General features: G+C 45.1%; 1 protein-coding gene across 1 annotated transcript in view; it reads right to left on the bottom strand.

Annotated features, from left to right (window-relative positions):
* Positions 1 to 309: 309 nt before the first annotated feature.
* dpf3 (double PHD fingers 3) overlaps positions 310 to 15,000 on the bottom strand; it is a gene marked incomplete at its 5' end in the record, with an annotated part of 19,125 nt that continues 4,434 nt past the window's right edge. Inside the window, 9 exons of the mRNA XM_080524499.1 lie at positions 310 to 2,335; positions 3,065 to 3,146; positions 3,410 to 3,522; positions 7,960 to 8,088; positions 8,564 to 8,710; positions 10,430 to 10,471; positions 11,262 to 11,334; positions 11,526 to 11,621; positions 11,882 to 12,015. Of these exons, the coding sequence (XP_080380625.1) occupies positions 2,268 to 2,335; positions 3,065 to 3,146; positions 3,410 to 3,522; positions 7,960 to 8,088; positions 8,564 to 8,710; positions 10,430 to 10,471; positions 11,262 to 11,334; positions 11,526 to 11,621; positions 11,882 to 12,015 (884 nt within the window). The 3' untranslated portion in view covers positions 310 to 2,267. The remainder of the gene's footprint in view (positions 2,336 to 3,064; positions 3,147 to 3,409; positions 3,523 to 7,959; positions 8,089 to 8,563; positions 8,711 to 10,429; positions 10,472 to 11,261; positions 11,335 to 11,525; positions 11,622 to 11,881; positions 12,016 to 15,000) is intronic.

Below are 15,000 nucleotides of genomic sequence, written 5' to 3'. Positions count from 1 at the left end.
AATTACATTAAATATTGCTGATTAAAATGCATCCAAAAACTGAAAAGAAACTGATAGTGATAGAAAGATCATACATCTGTTTGGGCTTTGTACATTGAGGTTTTTCAAGACTGATTGATTGCCTATGGATCTGCTGCCATCTATTGGTCCTACAAGAAAGTTGCAAGTAAAAACACTAATCACCAGTAGCCTATGCACTGGGAACGCCATGCTGTGTATCTGATTGACAGTATAACAAGTCATGGTTATTTATACACCCAGATTAATTAATTAATTAAATGTCTTTCTTAAATATGCATGATATGAATAATTAACATCTTTAGGCAATATATTATTGGAATTAGTAGATACTGTTGACATTTGGGACTGGATTGTCTCTAATCCTTACGCCGAAAGAAAAGACAAATTGGAGAGAATAACCAGGAACAGGGAACAACTCTTTATTTCCACACCAAAATTAACATTAACTTTGATGAAGTACCCCAAAAACAACCAAAACATATTTGTAAGAGGGTGATGGTGTTAAATATAAAATACAATGATATAGAAACATTTTTTTTGTTGATGGGAACATGACAAACAGGAAGACAGAGTACTAAAAATCATGGAAGCAGGGGGAAAAAACACAACAAAACCATTCAAATGTTCATTGTTTACATCATGTATTTAATCTATCTCATGATTGTCTGTGGAAAATAATATCAAATACAAAAACATAACACATAACAAAGTAGAAAATTGCTGTAAGACCTTTCCAGTCATGACATTAAATTCACTGTCTTGCATTAAATAAGTTTACAAAACAAAACACAGCTATAACATTTTCAGGACTTCATTGACTATAAATCAGGACTGTGTTTCCAGCTAGGTTTTCTGAGCTCATTCTTGGTTCTTAAAATCTATGCAAGTCCTATAACATGTTGTATCACATTTGTACCAAAATAAGCATTCATTCAGTGCAATCTACTGACATTTTGTTCAAATAAAAGTTTATGAATCATTACATATCTTGGAGTTTTACATTTACAAATTCAAATGATGTACTGTACAACTGGATGGGACATACTGTATCAGACAAGTTGACATTTACTAATACATACAAATACAAATGTACAAAAATGATACCACCATACAGATTTTAGATATTGGTTGCGGAGTACCATTGACTGATTGAAGCCTGGTGAATTTACGAGGTATGGGTATGAATTGTATGTTTGCAACCATGTGAGTGGAGCCCTATGCTGTCCAAGTACCACACATTCATAAATATATCCTCAAAAGGTTGTTGAACAGAGTAAGATTGTATAACAGACTGTAAGAGATTGTACAGTATTAACAAACAGTCTAGAGTGGAGGCTGAACACCATGTTAATCTACAGTAACAGTCATAATAATCTGGAATGCATAAATAGTCATTTTAACTTAAAGAAAAAGTGTTTAGTGTTTCTTGACACATACAGTATGCTGTCGTAAGTAACCTAGCAACCAGAGATACAGGAAGCAAGCATGGTTTGAGAACCTCATTGGACACCAAGTAGAGTAAATAATGGTTGCAACAGATCCTAATTCCCTTTCAGTGTTAAACATAAATAAAGGCAAGCTTTTCTTGTGAAAAATGGTATTACACATATTAAATATGTCCCGATATAAAATAATGTCACTTTGAAATCTAAACATAGAAGGGGAAGAAAACAAGAATTTAAACAAACATTTGCCAAACAGACAGTCTCCTTGACCTCCACACAAGGTAGTTCTACCTCAAATAAAATACACGTCTAGCTAAAAGGCCAGAGAGACTGCAACATACCATAGCATTGTATCAATGGCTAGAAGGACATTTTATCATGAGCTTTTGTAAGTGGTCCTGTGTCACATAATGATGACATCATATGAGGTAATGGACTTGAGGGACGTATTGTCCTTTTACTGTCTCCTGCTGTGGGGTCTGGTGGTTGGCTGTGGAGTTGTGAGGTAGAGAGCTGATCATCCACGACCTGTTTGCATGTTGTAACTGTGGTGCATCGGTGGTGCTGTCGTGTAACCTTTTCCGAGGTAGAGGATTCCTTCCCCTCACCAAGAAACTGAACGAGGTGAGACTGAATATCTGACCCTGAGCCTGTTAATATCTCTGAACAGCTTGATTTACATAACACTTTGTGTGTTGCATACTAGAAAGAAAAGTTGAAATGTGTGTGTGTGTGTGTGTGTGTGTGTGTGTGTCAGGAGGAATGTTCTGAAAGAGGGCGATGCCTCTGGTCAGTTTGATGCTATGGCTCTCCAAAGGCTGAGGCCTTGTCTTTCAAGAGGTCCAGACACACATGACAGCTCCAGCTCCCTACAGACAGACAGACAGACAGAGAGAGAGAGAGAGAGAGACAGACAGACAGACAGACAGACAGAGAGAGAGAGAGAGAGAGAGAGAGAGAGAGAGAGAGAGAGAGAGAGAGAGAGAGAGAGAGAGAAAACACAGACATGAGTCAAAACACTTGTTATAGTGAACTATTTTTGACACTTTGACACTTGGCCTAATATCGGAGACTTGTAGCCGGTGTGGTGTGTTGTAGCTCTGTGGAATATCCAGTGGAATAAAAACAAAGTGTTGTGTTCTGTGACTGTGTCACAGTTCTTTGACGCGGAAGACCCAAGTGTTTTGAGCTGCAACGTTTGCAGGAAAAGTGCTATACAAATAAAAAGTTATTATTATTATTATTGTTATTATTATTATTAGTGTTATTATTATTGTTATTATTATTATTATTATTATTATTATTATTGTTATTAGTATTATTGTTATTATTGCTATTATTATTATTGTTATTGTTATTATTGTTATTATTATTATTGTTATTATTGCTATTATTATTATTATTGTTATTATTACTATTATTATTACCATGAGGCCAAGAGAACATCACCAAGATCAGAGGTCAGCACAACACTTCCAGTTTACCACATCCCAGACATGACTACCTTCGTCACAAGAATGTGTGATTCCGAATCACCTCCATCACCTCTGACAGTATGACGTGTAACATCACTGTGCTGCTGACATGCGTGGGCTTACCCTCCGGAGGCTGGGTCATGGGGGGCTTCAGGCAGTACATGTGGTACCCCCGGTCACAGTCGTCACAGAACAGCAGCTGGTCCTACAAGGACACAAATAGATTAGATTAGATTAGATTACATTCAACTTTATTGTCATTGCAGAGCACAAGTACCAGACAACGAAATGCAGTTTAGCATCTAACCAGAAGTGCAAATAGTGAAATAATATGTGCATAACATGATATGGTGGACAAAATAGGATATGTACAGTTATGAAGTGATAATTACAGTATGGAGAGAGAGAGAGAGAGAGAGAGAGAGAGAGAGAGAGAGAGTCTGAGTCGAGTTCTATCACTATACTTACGTCATTCTCGGACGTGCCACAGATGCTGCAGGACTTGCACTCGATACACTGCCACTGGTACGTCCTCACCGCCTGCATCATGTTGTCTGTGAACTGCAGACAGGTGGGGTGTCCTGGAGAGTGGGAAAGAAGGAGGGAGGGAGGGGGGGATGAGAGGGAGGGGGGGATGAGAGGGAGGGGGGATGAGAGGGAGGGAGGGAGGGACAGGAGGCAGGTAGAAAGACAGGGACAAAAAGAAATGAAGTAAAAGGGGAGTTTTGAGTAATGGCGTAGGAGAGAGGAAGACGTTATAGATACGATAGAGTGTAAAGTGAAGCTGAGTGATGTGATACTGTATTAAATATGGTAAGTAACATGTTGTGTATATCCTCATTATAGGGTATATAGTGTTCAGTGCTTACCACACATGCTTACAACACACATAATTTCCCCCCTTTCAAAGACAAAGACAAGTTTCTTTGATTTACGAAACTGGCAGGTGGTTTAGAAATGAAAGCTCCTTAGTTTCCTAGTATTGTATTGACTGGTCAAGTTGCTTTGGTGTGTAGTTATGCCAGTTTAAACTAGAAGGTATGCATGCATGCATGCATCCATGCGTGCGTTCATTCGTTTGTGCGTGCGTGCATGCGTGAATCTTGTAGCTAGCAGGACTGAACTTCTACAAGCAATTCAATCTGAATGGCCTGGACTGACTAAATAAGAATAATACAAAATCTACTGTATTCGAATGCAACCACACGTCAAGATCAATAGTCAACTATTCAACCAATCAATCTAAGATTTATGAGGAGGCACAAGCAATGGCTCTTTACTATTATTCAATAAATAACAGTGAATATATTCTTTTCAGAGGATAAATGCAGAGGGCCTAAGTGGTATTTGAGCTCCTGATTCAGAGAGAGACAATCCTGCAGTTCTATTGCAACTCAATATAGCAGGAAGAGGGTTCCATAACCTGTCCTCACAGTTAATGAATGGGTTATGGTAGATATGGGATGAATTGTGCCAAAATAGCTATCTGGTACACCTATGCTTAGGACAAACAGTTTACAGCCTCAATGAAACTTGCAGATGAACTGCCTACACTTAAAATGTCGCCATTCAAAAGCAGTGCGGTTAGACATCCAACTGTATGCTGCTAGATATCTTGTCCCTGACTATTCAAAAATAGGACTATCGCTCCAGCTATCGCTACTGACTTAGTTCTATTCTCTTCAAAGAGTGACAGTACAGGGATATTGTATTGCTGTCCTGTCGGTATGATTCAATCACATTTTTCTACCCCATTCATAAAGCCACAAGTGAGTTATCATGGAGGTATCAATGAGCCATAAATCAGTCTGTGTGTCTGGAGCCAAACAGTCATGCAGAGGATTCTCTGCTCTGGGAACGCAGCCAACTCAAAGTGCTTCCTCCTTCTCAGTGCGCTGGCGGACCCAAATAGATAGAGAGCTTCCAGTGACAGTCTTGGTTAGGTGGAGTGAAGATAAATGCACCCTGTGTTAAAAGAGAACCAGGGGGCAACCAGGGCTCAACCAGACACAATGAGGCCATTACAGTGGAGCAGGAAATCATTGAATGTGCTGGCATTTTGATGTGCTCTCAATTGGAATGATTTCTCCTCTGTTGTTATTGGTAGAGGACAATGTGTTTGAAGAGAGGTGGCTGAAGAGACTCCAAAACTCCAGATTTTAATTGGGATTCTGTATGCAGGAGAATCAACACAAATTGCGTGGTGGAATTCAGCTTATCCCCAATTGAATCCCTACCAATATCAAATCCATCCCAATGCTGCCCAAGAAATACAGTATAGACAGTGTGTCAACCAATGAAAGAACACCTCTACGAATCTACACCAACCGGTTTCAATCGTCTCTACGGACAGAGGGACAACGAAATGCCGATTGGCTCTTACCTCTCGGCTAACTGTCCTCTCTGGCCAATGGTATGACTCAGAGTCCGTGCTCATCCCTCCCTCTGCCTCCTTATTGGCCCACTCTGTCCACGTCGCCATGGAAACGTGTTGTCAATCAACCTGTTTCTGTTAGGCCCAAACTCTCTGCTCTCACCTTTGTGTTTTCCCTTCTAGTTCCGAGGTTACAGTAGTATGGCCAAGAAGTTTCGGATTGGTTTATAAGCTTGTTTATTTCATTCCAATGCAGTCTATTTATAGTTTTAATTGTTTATATTTTTGTTTATATGTTTTCAAAAGTAGTATTCCACATAGATGACATATCTGTCACATCAGACTGATCAATTAAAGTCCATATGCAAATGTGCTTGTTCAAAAACATAACATTCTGTCCTGAAAAAAACATTCTGTCCAGAAAAAAGCTCCTCGGTCTCACTCATTGATTCAGCAAACATATGCTACCATGTCCTTCATTGGTTTCAAGAGTTCAAAAAAACAACCTTCCCGTTCAATTCAAAGGCCAGGGGTGACAACGGAAGAGCAGTTGTCAAAGTTAACACACTTTTCTTCGAAGTCATTCAGTGTACATTCTACAAAAAGTCAATAAAAAATAAAAAAGGATCTACGATTTTTGGCATCAAGATCTGCCTGTCAAGAAAATACTCCTTTCCTCAGCTCTGTGTGTCTACCACACCGCCGTCGTCGTCGTCAGAAAAGAAAATATCTTCGAGCTCGCCGTCCTCAAAGCCATGAAACGTTGACGCCTCGCTTTCCGACGCGTTGCCGAACAACTCTTCAAGAACGCTCGTCTTCCTCCCTTCTCTCTTCACTCCTCCGTGTCCAGCTAACGTGAATACATCAGCATCAGAGCAACAAAAACAAGACAACAGTGTCACCGTGGGCCTCTCTGTCTTTACGTCTCTCTGACTAAGCAACCTGCTCAAATCAATATGGTCAAAAAGGTCTCTCTTTTCTCTGAGTGTATGAGATTGTAGTGAAGACTGGACAACTCCTGAGATGGTTGGCTGGTAGAGTTAAGTGTGAGCACTTCACAGACCAGTCTTAATACAGCAAAAAACGAAAAGAAAAGAAAAACAGCCCAAAAAAAAGCTACATGAGGAAATGTGTGAAAAAACTGAGGAACACACAAAATAAAAAAAGTGAATGTACAGTATGTGGAAGAGAGGATGTTGCAAAAGTCTTCTAAGGCAGAATTCATAATGGATGAATGCGTTGACAAGCTCACATTGAGAGGCATGCAGGATGGAAGCAGGCAGCTGACCCTACCGATTATCGTCATCTGAAGGAAATACAGCACAGTTAGTGCAGAGAGATGAGACTACTGACTGCTGGTACAAACAACAAGAAGGCTCATTGATAGCTCGGAAACCATGGCCTAAATCCTCCAATGTGCGAGCCTGGGTGGCAACGACAAGAAAAAAGAAAGAAACTGAGCAACCTCTAAAGTAAGAATCTCACGACCCTATGATAAGGTACCCAGTCTACCATCGCACTAACCCCTCCCCCCCCCCCCCACCCACCAAACCGCCACTGCCATCAAAACAAAGCAGAATACAAACTGAACTATGGAAAGGTTAGCATAAAAACTGATACTTTTGCGTCCTTTCAAGACAGACTGAAAGACTAAAACTACAAATGAAATACAAATCTGTTACATTTCCACAGGACTCCTGACATCATTGGAACTAGCTAATCAGGCCTAAGACAGTTATGAGAGAGGATAAATGGGCAATTGATTTAGATAACAACAATGTAAACGTGGTGTAGACGCTTGCTGAGTTGACTGATTGTGGCTTTATCTCCAATGTTTGTCTAAATCTGTATATATGTATATGTATCTGCTTATATAATTATCATGTTATTACCATGTCATGTGCCCACCACCATGTAAATACCATGAAACCGAAAGTCAGGCTAATGCTGCTCTAGGTAAAGACACCTAAATCTCAAACTGTACAGGAGACAGAACCGGACATGGTCAAAGGCCAGCGAGAAATAAAAACACAAAAAGAATAAAACAAAGTAAAGATGAGATGTGTGGAAGCAAATTAAAACTGAGTATGATTTCGGACCAATTCTATTGGATGTTATGCCTCCACATTTCCCCCATCTAAGACGCTATTTCATTACTGTATGCTGATTGACTGTAAGACTAGTTGATAAGAAACACAGTTATATTGATACATGATTACCTCCCTGTCACTACTACGCTGAACCTAGCCTTTAGAAGAGTTGTGTAATATTATCTATTTAAGAAATCTGTTTAGATAAATCATGATTAGCTTAGTCAGGTTCACTGTAGAGTTTAGAACGGTTACAAAGGTGACAAAGGTTAGAATGTGACAAACAAGGTAGGGTAGATAGGTCTCTCTGGTTTAAGAGTGCTGTACAGTACATGGACTCTCTAAGTAGATACAGAGTTTCTCTGTTTGTCTGGGGCAATGGGGTGGCTACCATGGAATAACGTGACATCTACTGCATGAGCGAAATAGCGCTTTAGGGGTGGAAAGCAGTCTTTCTCTATGTCTCTGGGGCAGCAGGGGTAGCAGGCGGGGGGGCAGCGTACAGTGTGCTAGAGCCGGGGGGGGGGGGGGGGGGGTGGTTGGGGTACACTCACCAGAGCGTCCACAGTCTGAACAGGAAACCAGCTCCTCTGCCTGGCCCGTCTTCCTGTTGGAGTCCTGGTCCCCCAGGCAGAAGTCACAGTAGTCGTTGGGGATGATGGAGCCGTCTGCCGCCTTCTGAGCTGTGGAGGGACGGACGCACACAAACACACAAGGAAAGGTCAAGAAGGAGGTCCTCTGTGGCTCAGTCTGTAGAGTGTGGCGCTATCAACGTTCAGGTTGTGGGTTCGATTCCCACTGCGACCATACATACTGAAACATGTACCCACTCACTGCAAGTGGCTTTGGATAAGCGTCAGCTAAATGGCATACATAGGAAGGGTTGTCTAAATCATCGTCGTGAGGACGCAGGCCTAGTTTAATCATGTGTAAAAATGATTGTTAAAATGTCAAACATTTCGTGTTTTATGGCAGAAACAGACCAGCAAATTCAACGTCAGAGGGATATACAGTACCACACATCTTACAGCCTCTGAGAAACTAGAACATTTTTCAACTGTAGTGATATAGCCCTATTGTATGATTGAGTGGAGGGTTAGGGTTGGCTAACCCCGACCCTAGCCCTAACCCTAAACCATGAGGGTGGTGGCCTCTTACGTTTGTGGTTTTCGGGCCGGTGTGCTGGGGGGGACTGGCTCCTCTCATCCTCCCTCTCATCCTCACCCTCGCCCTCCTCCTCCGCCAGGTGTGTGTGTGCGTAGTGGTAGCTCAGGCCTGGACGGTTCTTGTAGCGCTTCCCGCAGACTGTCAACAGCAGAAACCCAGACCCATCAGAACCCCCGTGAGAACACTCCCGAAAGCTGGGACTGAACCAGCAGTACTATACACCTGCTCAAGCTCAGCTCGGGTTGATGTAGTGTCGTAGCCTTTTCAACAGTGCTTTCGTTCTTTAATTCAGTTTCATTAGGCTTATGTTGACGAATGAAAAGGACCTTATCTGGAGAATTCTAGGATATGTTTGATTCGCGACCAATCGTACTCTGAACGTACACTGTCTAAAAGAACTGTTCATGTTGCTCTAGAGCTTAGTTACGGTACTATTGCATGAGGGTGAAATAGAGAGCAGCTAACAAGAGGGCATTGGAAGGCTTGAGCAGGAGAATAGACCTGCTGGGTTTAGAGCTCACATCTATGCAAAGGAGCAGCACAGGCTATCCTTGAAGCCAATGATCAACAATAACACACTTTTAAAAAGGCAGAAAACAAAATAAAAAAGGGTGTTGATTACATTTGAGCAGTGGTTGAGCATTGTGTGGTTTTTAGTAGATTAATTGGTGGAAACATTGAATTATCAGTAGAGACGTCTGGCTCTTTTCCGTTTGTCCTGCTCCTCAGAGGAAGGGTGTTGTTGTAAGAGTCTTTATCAGTGTGCAACTGTGCATCATAGCAGACAAGAACGGGCTGAGGAGGGAGAAAACTCTAGCCGTCTAATAAACACCTTGAGTAAGATGTGACGGTAAACATCGTTCTGTCTTAAAGTGAAACGCCAGCTCTCAAGACAAATGGAAGGACTAAAAACACAGTTGAAACACACAACTGAAACTACAACTGAAACTACAACTACAACTCAATGTCTCCTTCAGGATGGCTTTTTAAGGGCTTTTTTTAAAAAGCAACCGAGGGCCATTGAGACTTGTCTAACAACAACACTAGGGATTTAATTTACCACACATTACTACTTAATCTCGAAAGACCCAGACTGTATGCCTCCTCTAGCTGTAAAGTCTGGGAGTGAGATGTATTACTACTGGGAGGGAACTACCATATAGATTCTCTATTATACAAACTCTCTGATAAACACCAAGCTAAATGATTTATCAGGAGGAACAGGGTGTGTGTGGGGGGCGGTAGTTAAATGACCACGGTAGATAGATCATAATATTTTCTTTGAGACTTCTATTGAAGCAATAACTATAGAAATGTATAGTGCTGGGCTCTTGATGATGATGTCATCATATCACTTGAAGATGAGTCATTTCATCGGTGCCGCCTGGTCTTTTTCTACGAACAAGCATGACAAGTCGTATCTACACATGGCCTGAAGGTTAGAGCACAACGTATACATAGATGTTGTTTCAAAACGTGTGTGACAACAACGTGACATATTCTTGTGCCTTGTGTTATTTGATGTCCTCTGTTTGACAATGACAGCTTTGTTACAATGCTTTAGAGGCATTATTGAATGCATTAAGCTTAGAGGGGGATAGCAAATAATTAGTGCCCAGCAAAAACCAGCACATAGGACAGTGTTAGTGCCATGCAAGCTTGCGTTGGTCTTAGGCTCTATGCTTATGCATAGAGTTAGTGATAGATTAGTGATATATTGCTTAGATAGTTTAGCAGCTCAAAGCAGCACCACCCCCGACACCAGGAAATCCCAGTGATTAGAGAGCCTCGTCATTAGAACAGTCAATCCCAGTTCAATTCCCGAGAGAGAAAAAGATGGCGACCAAGTCCAGATACCTGAGTCAGCAGTTTTTAAGTTATGCTTTTGTTTGTATCTGTCTGAAACAGAGAAGACACACAAAAGCAAACGGGGAAAAAAGAAAGAAAGAAAGAAAGAAAGAAAGAAAGAACAACAAAACAAAAGTGAGTAGTTTCATTCAGAGAGAGGCTGTAACATCCCATCAGAAGAACCCCCAGTCCTCCCGCATTTCTCTTCAGATATGTCGTATACGTAGCATGCTAGGCTAGTTGTACTGTCGACAAACTCAGGCGCAGGCACTCTTCATGCTCCTTTGGAAGACAGCTGCTCTCTACTCAAGAGAGACAGAGCTTTTTACAGAACAAGCTGAAGAAGGCTTGACGCTGAAACACATCCACAGTGACTATGCTGATTGTGCATGAAACTATCATTCATTTGTGTATTTGGGAGTGTTGGTATTATTATTAATATAAGTCACTGATAAGGACCTGATCCAGGTATGATGACAAACAAGTGAAATATTGTCACTGGAACTTGTAGAGCACAGACCCCTGATCAGAAAATAAATAACAAAACAATAACTGAAATCGATCATTGAACTATGATGTCAGAAGCCTGATACAAAAGTTCATTTAGAATTTAGATGTTTAAATGCAAAAACCTGTATCATGTCTTCCCTCTAAAGGATAGCTAGTGTGCCTTTATTTATATAGTCTTTTCTGTGAAGTGCAGTGTGTTACCTTCGCAGCCGGTTTAGCTTCATGTCAACCAACTAATGCTGTTACCGACACTCTGTCAATATGACACAATAGCATAGCACATGATAGCACGCGACACGGTAAACCCTCAAGGTTGGGGTTTGGCTCTTACTGTCGCAGACGTAAGGTTTGTCTTGGTCCTCGTTGTGAACCACCTCTGTCCTTCTGCGGCCAGAGCCTCGACCCTGTGGAAGGACAAACGCAAACTCAACTCAACTCTTCCTGAAATCCATTACTCTGTCCCTCCCCTGGCCTCTGCAGTCATCTTTCTACCTCCCTCCCTCTCTCTCCCCAGCAGTGTTCACTTAGCCATCTCTCTCCATCTCTCTCTCTCTCTCTCTCTCTCTCTCTCTCTCTCTCCCCCCCTCTCACTCACTCTGCCTTTGTTCCTGTGCTTCCTCTTCGGAGTGTCCACTTCAAAGTCATCGTCGTCATGGAAACCGTCCCCATTTTCGTCCGCGTCCAGGACCCTCTACAGCAAGAGCAGAGAAGAAGAGAGGGTGAGGAGGGGGGCGGCAGGGGGGGTAGGAAGGTCGGAAGCAACGAGGCTAGGTGGGGGGTTGGGGGGTGGCATCATACACCTTTCACAAAAAGGGATTCCTTTGAATTCTGTGACATTTGGAGCTTTGATCTGAATGAAAGATTCAGGGGACACGTGAAAGCAGTAGCATCCATGTGAGTGTGTGTGCGTGTGTGCGTGTGTGATGGGGGGGGGGGGTCGGGTCACTGTACCTGTATCTCCAGCATGGTCTCGTCCTCTTTGATGATGTTCCCCTTCTTCTCCAGCAGGCCCTCGCCCCTCAGCAGGGCCTCCAGGGCTGTGGCCTCCCCCGGGGGGGGCTCCTTCTTTGGGGCCAACTCTGCCTCTGGGAGAATGGAGGGGAAAAAAGGGAGCATTGTGAGCCTGAGAGAGGGCAGGTGTGTCTGCTGTGTGTGTGTGTGTGTGTGTGTGTGTGTGTGTGTGTGTGTGTGTGTGTGTGTGTGGGTGCGTGTGTGTTTTTGTGTATGTGTGTGTGTGTGTGTGTGTGTGTGTGTGTGTGTGTGTGTGCGTACGTGTGTGTGCGTGAGTTTTTGTATATGCGCGTGCGTGCGTGTGTGTGTGCGTGTGCGTACGTGTGTGTGTGTGTGTGTGTATAACATCTGTAGGGGATATAACATAACAGTGGCCAGCGTCCTTCCTGTTCACCTGAACTACAGGGGTAATGTCAGAGTCCAGCACCAATCAAACCTGAGGTGCACCACGTGTTACAGATGAAAGGGGGATGAGAAAGAAGGAGAGGTTGGTCTGGCTCAGGGTCTGAGCTCTTGTTATTTTCTTTTCTGTGTTTGTTTTTCATTACAGCCACAGAGGTCAAGGCCTCTAGCCTCTACCCCCCCCCCCCCATCTCTCTCTCTCTCCATTTCTCTCTCTCTCTCTCCTGTGCTAAATGGGGATAATGTATGTGAAAAAAGTATGAGGGAGGGAGGGAGAGACGGAGGGAAGGAGGGAGGAGCATGCTGAAGCACTAAGCCCCTGTTATTGAGAGCAGAAGCAGGGCTGCTATACCACTATCGCCCCCTCCATCTCTCTTTGTGTCTGCGTAGGCAGGCTGACTTTGAGCTGTCACTGACGAGACACACATCCTCCCCCTCTTCCCCTGTCCCTCGACCTAACCCCCTCCTCCCCTCCCTCTCCACCCTCCCCCTGTCCCTCGACCTAACCCCCTCCTCCCCTCCCTCTTTCCTCTCCACCCTCCCCCTGCCCCTCGACCTAACCCCCTCCTCCCCTCCCTCTCCCCTCTCCACCCTCCTCCTGCCCCTCGACCTAACCCCCTCCTCCCCTCCCTCTCCCCTCTCCACCCTCCTCCTGTCCCTCGACCTAACCCCCTCCTCCCCTCCCTCTTCCCTCTCCACCCTCCCCCTGCCCCTCGACCTAACCCCCTCCTCCCCTCCCTCTCCCATCTCCACCCTCCCCCTGTCCCTGTCCCTCGACCTAACCCCCTCCTCCCCTCCCTCTCCCCGTCCCTCGACCTAACCCCCTCCTCCCCTCCCTCTCCCCTCTCCACCCTCCCCCTGTCCCTCGACCTAATCCCCTCCTCCCCTCCCTCTCCCCTCTCCACCTTCTTCCCCCGTTTCCTTCCAACTAGCCCCCCACTTCCTCCCTCTCAACCTACCCCCCCCCCCTCTCCTTACCCGCTTGCCGCGTTCCACCCTCCCCCTTTCCCCCAACCTAGCCCCCCCCTCCTCCTCACACCCTTGCCGCTCTCCACCCTCTACCGTCCACCCTCCCCCTTTCCCCCAACCTAGCCACCCGCCCCTCCTTCTCACCCGCTTGCCTCGGGGAACGGGGGGGGGGGGGGGGAACGGGGGGGAGGGAAGGAAACCAGAGTGTTCTGCTCTGCCAGGGAGGAGTGAGGTAAATACAGATTATTCATCCCCTCACGGCCCCCCCCCCCCCCCCCCGCCGACACCTCTGCCGAGCCACTGTATCGATCTGCCCCCACAGCTACAGCCCGACCGAGGGAGAGAGGAGTCGATCCGTCATTGGCTTGCCACAGAGTCAATAGAGGGCCGTGATATAACTCCCCAACCACACAGTACAGGGGGGTGGGGGGGAGATCAAAGGGAATGAAATGTATCCTGTGCGTGGGCCTCACACCTCTGTGTGTGCCTCTAACGGCCTTTTCTTCCAGGATAAACAGAAGGTGTCGGATATCCTACGCTCGTCGCCATACAGAGATGATATCGAGGGGGGTTTAGGTTTTCGATCCACAGGCATCCAACAACGCTAACCCATTGTATGACATGATACTGTAGCCTAGAACCACCCCCCCCCCCCCCCCCCCCCCCACACACACACACACCCACCCCCGCAGACAGGAAGCTTTAGATAAACACGTAGGACGTTCCCTACAGGCCCAGGAGTGGTACCGTCACATTCCTCTCTGTTATGATGGATGGTCTTTGGTACAGTCGGTGTAAACCAGGCCCTCCTCTGGCCTCTCGTCACTGGGCTACAGGCCATGAGTCTCCATACATCGGTAGCCTGCGCTAGGCGACCGTTTCACTGTTCTGTCTGCCTGGGAGCCGTAGAATGCCACTGGTAGCAAGAGACCTGTGTTCACTGACTGTAGCCAAAACTACGGCTGTCTTCTTAACTTTTGTCTGCTCTAGATTGGGCAATACATAACTGTGTACTGGGGGATTTCTCTCTGGAAAAAAAGCGATTCCTTCTTTTAGCCTATCTTCTTGGTCAAAGTTAGAGGTATTGGATTCCGGCTGGGAAGAGTTAGGAAGACAATGGTGGTGGGAAGCAACAGACAAAGACTAGCCTTTATCCCCCCCCCACCCTCCCGATCAGGTTCCTGAGGAATTCCTTCACTGGTCTAGTCCTCCCCCCATCCACACACACACACACACACACACACACACCCACAAACACACACACATACACGCGCACACAGATGCACACACACACACACACACACACATGCCTCATAGGACTCACTTACATTCTAATGCTGCATGGACAAATGATTAGAGGGGCCCAGTTAGGGTGCTTCTGTGCTGCAGCAAAAGAGAGAGCTGTGTGTGTGTGTGCGTGTGTGTGTGTGTGTGTGTGTGTGTGTGTCTGTGTGTGTCTGTGTGTGTCTGTGTGTGTGTGCCTGGGGATAGAGAGAGAGGAGGCATTGATTCAAGGAGAGAGAGTGAACCTGGAGACCTGGAGAGAGAAGCTAACCAGAGCCAGATGGCCAGATAGCTAACGCTAACGCCACTCTAAAGCTAGGGACGAGGGGGGGGGGGCAAGACGGTTGTGTGTGTGTGTGTGCGTGCGTGCGTGTGTGTATACCATTAAGTGTAAGTGCTGCTGT

The sequence above is a fragment of the Nansenia antarctica genome (genome assembly GCF_963989245.1).
Source record: "Nansenia antarctica genome assembly, chromosome: 1".
Classification (NCBI taxonomy): domain Eukaryota; kingdom Metazoa; phylum Chordata; class Actinopteri; order Argentiniformes; family Microstomatidae; genus Nansenia; species Nansenia antarctica.
The sequence above is the reverse complement of the archived record's forward strand: the minus strand, read 5'-3'. Positions and strand labels throughout refer to the sequence as shown.